The sequence below is a fragment of the Phaethon lepturus genome, unplaced genomic scaffold (genome assembly GCF_000687285.1).
Source record: "Phaethon lepturus isolate BGI_N335 unplaced genomic scaffold, ASM68728v1 scaffold32062, whole genome shotgun sequence".
NCBI classification, from domain to species: Eukaryota; Metazoa; Chordata; class Aves; order Phaethontiformes; family Phaethontidae; genus Phaethon; species Phaethon lepturus.
Genome location: NW_010523121.1, coordinates 1 through 11,736, shown reverse-complemented (window position 1 = coordinate 11,736; position 11,736 = coordinate 1). Strand labels below are relative to the sequence as shown.

Genomic DNA, 11,736 nt, shown 5'->3' with positions numbered 1-11,736 from the left:
GCATTCCTGGATTTCTTAGAGAGAGTGGGGGAAGGGAAAGAAGTGGGAGGGAATAATGAGGGAGGTTAGAAAAGAAAATTATGTCTACATACATCTGAAAAAAAAAAAAAACACCAAACACACAACCTTACAAAAAAACAACCCCCCACACCCAAAACAACCCATAACCCACACTTTATTTTCAAAGACTAAACTGCTTGCTGCACACAGGACAAACTCACAGGGACCCAGAGCTGGGTCTTTAGTTTTCTTTCAGTTGTGGAAATCAAGCCTCCATTTCTACAATAACTGGAGATTCTTCAAACCCAGATATTTGTAAAGGTCAAAACACCTGCAATCCTTGCTTCTCCAAGCACATGCTAATGTAAACAGAGAGGCTGCGAGCCTGGCGAAGCACAGTCAGGATTACCACTATTTAACAGTCTGTGAAAATGAATCCTTCTCTTCAGGCAAAGTTGTGAATGCATTTCATATGCCCTAGGCTACTGGGAATAAACCAAGACCAGTATTTATAAAGAGCGAACACTCACGTTTTTGCCGTCTCCTCCACGGACAACTAGGCTCCTATTTCTGTAGCTTGGAAGAGGAGGAGTGGAAAGCAGCAAAACCCAGAAATTAAGTCAGTGCATTTGGCCACGTATCACATAGGTTAGATTACTGAAGGATACTAGGAGTTTAAATGACTTTGGTTATAATTTTCTTGCTTTAATCTTTTTACGCATTAAGCACAAACAAGTAATTTCAACATTCCTTGCTAGTTTGGACTGAACATCTACAGTAATACAAATATTTTACCATTTCCTGCCCTTCACTAAATGTTATGAAAATGGTGACAAAAAACCTTAATCATCCAGCAACAACCCACTAGTTTAAAAGGTACTAAAACCTACTTAGACCTAAGGGCCTGCAGCACCATGAATTGCTACACGTTTAAAAAACAAACTGAAGTTAAAACTGAACTCCACATTCTGCAACACTAAATGAACGTTTTACTACATGGTTTCTTTTGAGGTGGCAAGAAATGACTGTAAAACCTTTGCTGTTGCCAGAATTACAATCCTTGGAGAAAAACATCCTGTGGGTTACCATTTGTTGCCATGATTTACAAAGATAAGGTCTATAGTCTGTATCAGTCTCATGCTGAAGCTTTAAAGGAAAAAAGCTTTCTGCAGAGTTTGTAGATTTCTGCATTAGTGTCTGTGTTGTTGCAAAGAGGGCTAAGTGATGCTCCCTCACAAGCTGTTCAAGAAAGTTAGCACATTTCTTCAGATTCATCTCCTGCAAGTTAAGACTCTCCCCTCCATTGCTTCTGTCTATCCAATAAAAAGCCGATATGCTATCTAAAATCAACAGGCAGAGAGAGGGGTGACTGCAAAACGTGTTTTCTAAAGAGTAGAGAGTAAGGAGTAACTGAGTGCTGCTATTGCAGTTCACAAGAAAAAGCCTTCCCAGGCATTGCTTTATCATTTCTTCCGTCCTTTGCGCCAGTCTGTTCTCAAGAATGGTAACTAGACGAAGCATATCAAAATGGTAGTCTGTGTCAATGAACATGACTTCTACTTCTAGTCCTCCTTCTGATTTTGGAATGATGCAGCGGGCTATTAGGTGATAAAGCATTTCTGTTTTCCCTGTTCCTTCCGGACCATGGAATTCAATGACATCTCCTGTTCAAAAACAAAGCAGCAAGTGGTCAGATAAGAGCATTTATAACTCAGAGTCAGTTTTCAGTGTTTACTGAACTAATCCTCACTATTCCACTAAATGAAAAATCCTTTTTTGAAAGTTTGAGATCCATAAATTGTTTAAATGCCAGTTAGCATCTACCAAATGAAATTTCAATTTTCAAGAAAGGCCTCTGAAGTGAAGAAAATCAACCTGGAAGAAAGGTTGAAAAAGACCCCTGCCAATAACATCTACGATACTGCTATCAATAAAAGGTTGGCAACTGGATTTCATCTATCATTACAGGTGAAGGCTGAAAAAGAAGCTGCTACACAAAAGTGGCTAAGAAACCACCTATTTACACTACGTGCACAAAATTAAGAAATAAAAAAGTAGAGGACAAGCAAAACAAAAAAAGTTAACATATTAGAGGTCCAAATTATGTTGGCACATCTACTTCTATAGCACAGACGGTCTTTCAGCACTTCATGTCTGCTATATACTTGTTCAATATCTGCATGTGTCACAAGATACCAACAGGCATCTGTGACCGGTAAAGAGAATGCCAGCATATTTATTTAGCACTTATATTCTTCTGTGGTGATCATAATATGAAACTGCTTCTTTCGACAAGGGGGACTCGCAGATTCCTTCAGCTCCAGGCACTGACTCTACTGTCTGAAGCAAAGGATCTCTGTTCATTAATGAACTCAGCCAAACTGCCTGATCCATGTGGGTCAATACTTATCACACAAATTTAAAATGGTAATTAAAAAAAAGCATTACACTTTACTAGGAAAGCAGTTCTTTTGGTGGATGTGAATGCAAGATACTCTCAAGTCTTTCCCAAAGTTTTTCTATGTCTTACATCAGGGCAAGACTCTCAGAAAAGTCAATTTATTAGTTGCTCTTCATACATTTCTAATTTAGGAAATGGGATCATTTATTTATGACACTTTGGATTTTAGGCAGAAGAGTAAAGACATGCAGTAAGGAGAATCACACAACTGTATTTGCAGGAAGGTGAGAGATTTCTCTGGCTTTGGCAAGTGCAAATGGTATAACAGATTTTCATAGGGGGGATGCAAGAGTAGAGAATTAATTGCAACTTTACTTGAACATGTTTGTGCCTGCCTGAGTTAACAGGGTTTTTTCAAGTCATTATTCAACTTCCAGAGGACATCTTTGTTCATAAGTGCGTGTAATGTCAAGATGCAGCATGGGATGAGCAGCGGAGGGTGGTGGGGAAGAAACTAAGCTCTTACTTTAACCAATGCAAGCGTTGAGAGCAATTTACACCTGATGTGACAATCCTATCCATTTCAGCAACACTCGAACTGCCCGCCTCTCCACAATGAAATTCCCTGCTGCTCCACAACTGCAATTCTGTTTTTATGAATTTCTGATACTTTGAAATTTATTTAAAAGCTTGATTGCCACCCAAACCCTTGCTTATTTGTTCTGAATGGCTCTCCCCAATTTTGAGATGAAAAACTACACTTCCTATGACACGAACCTTCATTTTCTCTTCCTGTTCATATGTCACAACGTCCAACTCTGCCACTTGCAGCCAGCAGCTGCTCTGCTGTCACATACACAGTGCCAGTGACGTAACTGTACTCTGTTAGGATAAGATACCAGCTTGGAAGAACTGCTCCTAAACACACTGGGTAGGTCATTCCCTCATACTTCAAGTCTACTGAAGTATTTTAGAACAATTGCGTTAAGGCGCCTCTCGTTAAGGAATAAAGTGTATCTTCTGTCTGCCATTGGCTTCGGCACAAGGCGTCTGCCACCCTGACTGGCATTTCTGAATCCAGACCAATAGCTGAAGTGGACCAATATGCAATACAGATTGCTTCACCTACCTTTACAGCAACATATGACTAGTTTAAGAAAAAAACAGCAACTCTGTACGGCCACTTAGAAGCAGCAGTGGGCAAATCTGATGTAGTGTTTGGTAATGACTCAAAAAAATTGAAATAAATGCTTGAGTTTATCCATTTGAAAAAGTTCTGTCAGGATGTCTGTGTGTTACCTCCTATAAAACTTTACATCAGGGAGCAGTAATGCACAGAATGATGTTGGATGAGCTTTTATTGGCAGAACTGCCGAATTTATTTAAGTAAAAATTAAGTTGAATGAAAAAATCATTCTTAGGACTTCTTGTGGTGGTGGTGGTTTATACATTTCAACAGCAAGAGAGCTGAGCACCCTTCAAAACTTGTTCAATATTGCTGAACAAGATACACATCCAGGTTGTTGTTTGACCAAAACACTTACGTTACTCTGAAAAGAGTAACAGCTTGGACTGTAAGAAAACCTCAAGAGAGCTGGGGATTTCTGTGCCTTCATGATTATCAAAGAGGCTGCCCACAAGAAGAACGGGTGCAAAACAGAAGCCATTTATAGCAACATCTATAGATGTATGGTTTCATTAAATAGCAACCAGGCTGTTTGAGTAAGATAAGAGGGGAAATTCATCCTTCAGGATCAGAGTGGACAAACCATGACACAGCAGAGGAAGAAGCTTGACCAGCAACGTTTTCAAGAAGCCTTTGACACCCTCAAAATAGGTCATGGAAGAAATTTAGTGATCAGTACTAGCATCACCCATTAATGTCAAAGTACTTTGAAAGGAGGATTAGTAAAGAGATACTGTTATGTGATGGAAACAGTCTGAGAGGCAGAGCAGGAACAGACTTTAACACGGAAGAGAGTTAAATGGGAAACTTTCCTGTTACAATTGGTGTTGCCCAATGTTAAAAATAGCAGTAGATGAATGTTCCATTAGCTTGGCAGAATGTGTAGAAGACAAACTAATTGGGTTAATAAAGACTTAAGACTATGAAGATCTAACAGGCCAAGATGGATGAGCAGAACCATTTCATATGAAATTCAGCACTGACAAATTCAAGAAGTACGTTTTAAGGAGTAACCCAACACACTGCTTGGCTCACAACAGCTTGAACTGGCCCACTACGGTCAGACTAAGGAGTACAATAGTCCACTGCTATGCAATGGCATACAGGATAAACCTAAATGGTGTTGCATAAACTTAAGTATTTATGTAACACTAATATATTTTTAACTGAAACATAGTGCTCAGCCCTGGTCATCAATTCAGTGTTACCTTTTGAATGAGAAGAGCCTTCAGTTTTGTCTGTAATCATTACACTAGCAAATGTTGGTTAAACTATTTCTGACGCTGCAGTTATACACCAGCTATTAGAATACTCTATTAGAATACTCAGCAATAGCTCTGCAGGTTTCACATCAGATAGCTTGAAGTTACTGGACTAGTAATTTACAAAACTGTGCAGAAGCTGTCACCAATATTTGTACCATTTATAAGTGAAGTAAAAAGGCCTAATATTTATTCCAAGTTATTGCTCGGTGTCATACTATTGCTGAACATCAGAGCTTTATACTGACACCCAGACCTCCATACCAGTGGCACAGGAGAAATATGACTGGCAGCAGTAGAAGATTATTTAAAGCTCGCGTCACTTTTGCTCCAGTCCAGAAGAGCTTAAATGGTATGTAATTAATATGCTTATGTCTTCTTAAATATACAAGTCCATCATAATTAAAAGCAGTGACTAGAATATAACAGCAGTACCTATATTGTTTGTTCCTATTCAGTATATTCTGACATACATGTTACGAACACTTAACTACGGTGTAACCTTTGGATGGTTTAAAGAAACTTCATATATATGTTTGTTTGTTTCAAATACCATCAGGGAAAAAAATAATTTAGGTCTTTGCATTGCTTTAATCATACCATTTTAGATGAAGAGCTGTTCAGTACAGACTTCATGGGCAATGTATTACGGTATTCCACAGTGACCTACTAAAAGTCAAGTTCATGACAAATGGAGAGGTAGGTCTTCAATAGGGATTTAAGGCTGAATAATGAGAACACACATCAAAACAACACATGGACTCACGTGACTACTGTGGTATTAAAAGACAAGGCAAAAATGTAATAAAAGGTGAAGTCCCTTTATGTATATAAAGCTAAAGATCTGTGCTGATATGTTATGCAACTTCACTAATGTCAGCCAAAAAGCCTGACCAACACAGATAATAATTGATGCCATTTGTTAAAAGCAGAAGAAAAACAGAAGTGCTTCTGAAGCTCAATGACTTTGTTGGCACAGAGAAACCAGTGACAAATTTAGAAGGTTTCCAGCCATCTCAGAACTGAGGTTCTGGAACTGTCTTTGGACAGACATGAACAACCTAACATAGCTTTAAGATCAAAGCTGATAACTTGATGAATGGAATTATATAACACTGTGGACTGTGACAGCAAGGGCAATTACTGACGCCCAGGAAGGCTTCTTATAGTCTGTTCTACCAGCACATGGCCAGCTTAGTCTCAAACATTTGTTTCTTGTGTGTAAAGTTCATTTAAAAACAAACAAACAAACAAACTGAATGATCAGCATCTTCTATTACTGCATGTTTTCAAAACTAAAATATCTCATCTTTTAAAAAAAACTGTTAAAACTTCAGGAGCCTTATGAAGCACATACCCATTTCACTACTGGTTCTTAATTTTTCTGGTGGGTAACAAAGCAGTTCAGAATTGAGAGTATTTAACTAATCTTCCCTGCTCCATTTGCACTGGCTTACCAGTATTTCTCTGCCCTTTATCTTTGTTATATCATATTTGAAACTTGCAGGGGCAGGAATCATATATTGCTAAACCCCCAATGTATTCTCAGGTGCTGCAAAATAATACACAAATAGTCTCATGGTGACTGCATTTGTAGATTAAGCCTCATCTCTTATCCAGTTATCCTGGTTCTTATTGCTTTTTCTGCTATTTCGTCTGAACCTTTCATAATTTGTGGGTATTCAAACTGCAGACAACTACGGTGATAACCACTGCAGCCACATACTTTTCAAATGAAATCTGTTCATTCATACATACATTCAACAACTGCAGTCCCTCACAGCATGAGCCTTACAGTTTGCCATTCGTATACCTTTTTTACTTTATATTTCTAGTTTTGAGTAACCAGAACAGTCTCTTCCATTATGAAATCCATGAAATTTCACACAATCTGGAAAGCCAGTCAGACTTCCTGAATAATCAAGGAATTACTAAGTGTGCTAATTTCTGTTTAGCTCAGTAATTTCTTTCACTAAAACATCCAATCTTGATCTTAAAACTTCTTGCTAGAAAAATCTACCTTAAACTTGTTGTACCGGTGTCACTAGGAGGTAGCCCAATTTCTCCAAATTGAAGTTCTCATTTATTCACTGCAGGTCTACATAAGCCGTTTTGATCCTAACATCATCCGCAAACTCATTCAGCTGATTAGTACCCATGTTCATAATGGATTTGTTTCCAAAGTTCCATCATCTAAGTATCATCAGGAGTTTTCAGGCCAAAACTGAATGGCTTGATGACTTGGCTTTATTAAAACACACAGTTTGCTCGTGCCCCTTTTCCTAACTTATCCAGACCACTCCGTGGTGATCATCTGGATGAGTGAACTCTGCTATTTATTGAACCTTGAGTTCTTTGCAAATTTCTGCAGTCACAGCTTTGTGGTGCTTTTTTAGCCCACTGACTTAAAAAAAGGATAAATGACAGAATCTAGAACAAATTTATGTAAAACTACTAGAAACAGATGAACGTGTTTGGTATTTACTCACCTACAGCTGTGTTTTGATACCCATAAAGTAGATATTTTAAAGTCCATTTAATAATGGTCGAATGGTGACTTTGCATTATTTAATTCTATCTAGTTTGCCTAAAACTACATGAACAATTGGAATTCTGAATCCAGGGCAAAAAGATCTACTTGTACGCTTATGTCTATCATATTGCTTTGAGAATACTTTGACATCAAGATTTTTCCACAAATGGGATAAAGATACATTTTTACCATGAACAGGAGATCCTTCCTCAGCAAACAGGTAAGGTTCAAGATCCTTCAGAGAACTTCTGCCCTCAAGGCGTGCAAGTAGCTTTTAAAGAAAAGACAGAAGAGATATGCTGTTAACTCAAAATAATGGACCTTGGGAATCAAATTTAAAGGATTCTGAGAACTGGAAGTTTTCCAGGACAGCCCTATAAGAAGATTAGTTTGATTTTAAAAATGTTTTCATAAATACATATGGAAATCTATAGTCTGGACTATAGCAACAGAAGGTTCCATCCTTACAATTAGCACACAGATTCAATGGCAATAAGGAGTGGATATACATTAGGGGAAATAAAGCTATTAAAAAAAAAAGGAAAAGAAAAAGCTGCACAGGTAGACTAGCAAGAAGGATTGCCTCTGGTATATAGCAGTGCTGCCACGTGACAGAACAAAGGGAAAGAACATCACTTGTAATAACCATCACGTCCACAACGAACTACTGGTTGAGAGGTGAACCATTACCCATCATTAGTCTCCTCAGTCAGTCTCTCTGCACATCTAGAAGTAAAAACATGTATGTTTAATCTGAAAAGTTATACAGGACTCTCCTGGACTACAATCCTATTATATGATAGTTATTTGTTCAAATGTACTATGGATTAAGAATGATCAAAAGTAATTAGCCACCACTGGCTCTTCAAGAACCTTTCAAAAGCAAGCTTGAATTTGTAAAGCAAGTCCATTGTAAAATAAATTAGTACAAAGTTCATGGACAATTTCTTAAATTGACAGGCATTTGCATAGCAAGTAGACAAGTACTCACATAACTTGTGTTATTTGTAGTTCTGGAATACATTCCTGAACTAAGAATTAACATTTCACCCAGTGCTAGAGCTGTTACTCCCTATGTGTATTAACACACGTGGGGAAGGACACTATCAGGATGCTCAGAGCACTGACAAAGCACGTACGCTGCTGCCAAATATTTCATTCTCCAAGACACCCAGCTGTCTTTTAAAGATTTAAACAAAACAAATCCCATTCAGTTTTATCCCGTCCTCCTGAAAGCCAGTCACCAAACGAGCACTGAGCACAAACCCTTAAACACACGCTGTCTTATCTTGCTTTCCTCCCTGCTACATCGATGATCAACATTTGCTCTGAATTCTTAAAAGTTGTTTAAACAGTTGTGTGTGGGTTTGCCTTTAATAGTAGAATAGAACTCCATTAAAAGGCCCTGAATTTACTTCAAGTGGTCACGATGGAAATCTAAGTGTGACATTTTCATTGACATTTTAACATTCCCTTCCATTAACAAAATGTCAACGTGTTTGCCTTTGTTTGCCTGTTCACACGTATTCAGGCGGGTTTTCCGACACGTCCACTGAAGGGCCCTAAAAACACTTGAATTGACCTTGCTCTGGATCTGCGGATCCTCCCGTTACGTTACACACATTTGTGCGGTGCAGAAAACACTCACACGGTGAGCTCTTGAGTAGTTCGGGAACCAGTAGGGTCCTGTGACAGGGCCAAAGAAAAAATCCAGATGGACTTAACGTACACAAGAATATAGGAACATATCTTGGGGCACATAAATCAGGAGCTTGCAACTACCATGAGGGCGATGGGCAAGATGCTCCTGTGCCAGAGGCCGCCTGCGCCTGGCCCCCAGCACCAGCCCAGGGCCACTGGGGAGGAGGAGGATTCCCGGAGAAGGGCCGGGAATATCTCACCCCCTCACCCGGCTGTGGAAGTTGAAACAGGAAAACCACCACAAGCTGGTGCTTTCTGATGCACCTCACTTCTTAGCAAAGGAAGCATTGTGCCAGCACTCTGTGATCACGGGGGCTCGATTATGGGCGCTGCTGGGGCTGAGAGCCACAACTATTGCTGGTTTCAACACACTTCTGCAGCCTCCTGCTCCCAAATTTCCTTCTACATTAATTAATACATCCTCTGCAGTTAGTTTTTGCTGGAAACAATGACCCCCTGTCTCTTCTTAGACTATCACTTCTTTAAGCTTACTGCTACAGCTTTGGAAATACCCCATAGATTGATCGCTATCGTTTAACTATGAATCTGCAGTTATTTAAATGATGAGTTTATATATTCATTTTAAATAACTACAGGTGCTTACTCCGAGCACTGCTCATGTAGGCAATTTATGATAATTTGCTGATGATAGCGCACCTGTGTTTTTATCAAACTTGTATTTACTTCCGAATTCTGAAGCAGATTCTCCAAAGGCACTTGCCTCATTAGCGTCACGCTGGGAGCAACGGGGTTCCTGGCAGAACAGCTAACAATTTTTCTTCAAGTCTAACAAAGGTTTGTCCACACTGCAGCAGGAGTGACAGAAGCAAAGCTGAGATGAGACACTAGACAGGCATCCCACACCTCTGCCGACATTAAAGACAGGGACAACACGGGTTTTTCCCTTGGCTCTGTGCCAGGGGAGCCATTTCCATTCTGCCTTCACACATTTTCTGCTGCAAACCGAGGAGGAGGGCGACAGCAATCTATAGCATTGACAGGGTAACCTGGATGGTGGCCATCAGGCGTCCCAAGCTTTGTCACAGACAGCGGGGCAGGGAGGAAAGCAAGATAAGACAGTCTGTGTTTAAGGGTTTGTGCTGTCACACTGCAGCACAGCACTGCTGAAGAGAGCCTTTGAGTGGGAAGAGTTTGGAAAAAACCGCACTAAAACAATTTCAAATCATGTACTGGAGACTTCAGATTCTATAATTTAACTGTAGAGGCTTGTTTCTTCTTTCCCAATGCTCTTTTTATCTTCTTTTACACAAAAAACCCCCACCTTTTAGCAACCTGCTAGTGGTAGGTATTCGCTCTTGGGTGTTCTTCAAAAGTCTAATTATACTAGCAAGAAACTGCACATATGTGCAGTTACATGCAGAAAACAACCTATAAAACAAGAGTTAGGCAACTGTTGGGTTAAATGTCATTAATGACAAGGCTGATGGAACTCAAGTATTTCAACTATGTCTTTTATAATTTATCAATTTCATCTTTTTAATAAAGAAAAATGCATATAGACAGTCCCACTGACTAATACATTATATGCTTATACTATATTGGTTTCAATAAAGCTATGCATAAATGTAAGCATACATGTAGGTCTTGTCAGGAATGAGATATTACTTCATTAAAATGTTAAAGAAATTCAAATTAAATACTCCAGCTCTGGTAGAGGCTGTGAGCTAACCTACAGGCTATTTACAAATACAAACCTATCTTGAGTATGAGACAAAATTTAATTTTCAACCACTATAACCACTCTGATTGAGCTCTTGTAAACTTCGGGCATGAAGACATATGCAAACAATTTATCCTTTATTTTATTGTGATATACCAAAGATGTTTTGTGAGAAGTTCTAATTTGTTGTATTAATTATATTCAATAATAAAGAGTACAAGACTGCGGTCTCAGTATAACCCTCACTAAAATCTGATCTTATGCATGAAGCTATTTGAGGAAGTATTGTTTTAAATCAAGTATTTTCTGTTTCAAAGGCTTTTATCATTTTTTTCATAGACAACGTTGTCATACGTTAACCTTTCTTAACCCATTGGTGATCAATTCCACCTTCATTCAGGCTTGGCTAGCTGTTCCATCACAGGCAGTTGCTGCCATGTGCGTTCCCTGCTGGCACGGCTTACGTGGACAGAGAAATCCATGTAGCCGCCTGGACACAGAGCACAACTCATGCCCTTAATTTGTGTATATTTGCTTATAGTGGGCAGCTGTTACTATTTTAAGTGTTAAAAGGGCTTAAAAACTGAAGTCCCACTGAAACAACATGGAGCTTTAATAAGAAATAAATATTACCACACGTTTCAGTGCTTTTAAGTCCACTATCCAGGATATTCTTAGATGGTAACACACAAATCTCCAAGTAATAAACTTGCTGGCTGCAAGCGTAAGTCACTAACAAATAAACTATGCAGCAGAGAGGAAAAAAAAAACCACCAACAAAACTCGAACTTGCTAATAATAGGAAAGCAATTGCATTTCCCCCCCTGCCATACTGTTGTATTTAAACCAAACCTTCCCCACAGCTCGTCTCCCTCACCGCCTCCACTCCAACGTTTGGGAGGGGGAGCGAGGAGAAAACATTTATGAAGGAATTGCTGAAACACCTGAACAACCTCCCGCCGTGCTGCAAGG

At 39.2% G+C, this 11,736-nt stretch overlaps 1 protein-coding gene across 1 annotated transcript; it reads right to left on the bottom strand.

Annotated features, from left to right (window-relative positions):
• Window positions 1–697: 697 nt before the first annotated feature.
• XRCC2 (X-ray repair complementing defective repair in Chinese hamster cells 2) lies at window positions 698–9,959 on the bottom strand. Its single transcript, XM_010282034.1, has 3 exons — window positions 9,948–9,959; window positions 7,572–7,653; window positions 698–1,664 (listed from the first exon to the last, which is right to left on the bottom strand). The coding sequence occupies exons 1-3, from the start codon at window positions 9,957–9,959 to the stop codon at window positions 949–951; spliced, it is 810 nt and encodes a 269-aa protein (XP_010280336.1). The 3' UTR covers window positions 698–948.
• Between the last annotated feature and the right edge of the window lie 1,777 nt (window positions 9,960–11,736).

Bases quoted from the DNA above. Each gene is read 5' to 3' on its own strand.
- XRCC2 (XM_010282034.1), bottom strand. The intron at 1,665-7,571 runs GTAAAAATGTAT...GTTTTTGAACAG, and splicing joins GGAAGGATCTCCTGTTCATG to GAGATGTCATTGAATTCCAT.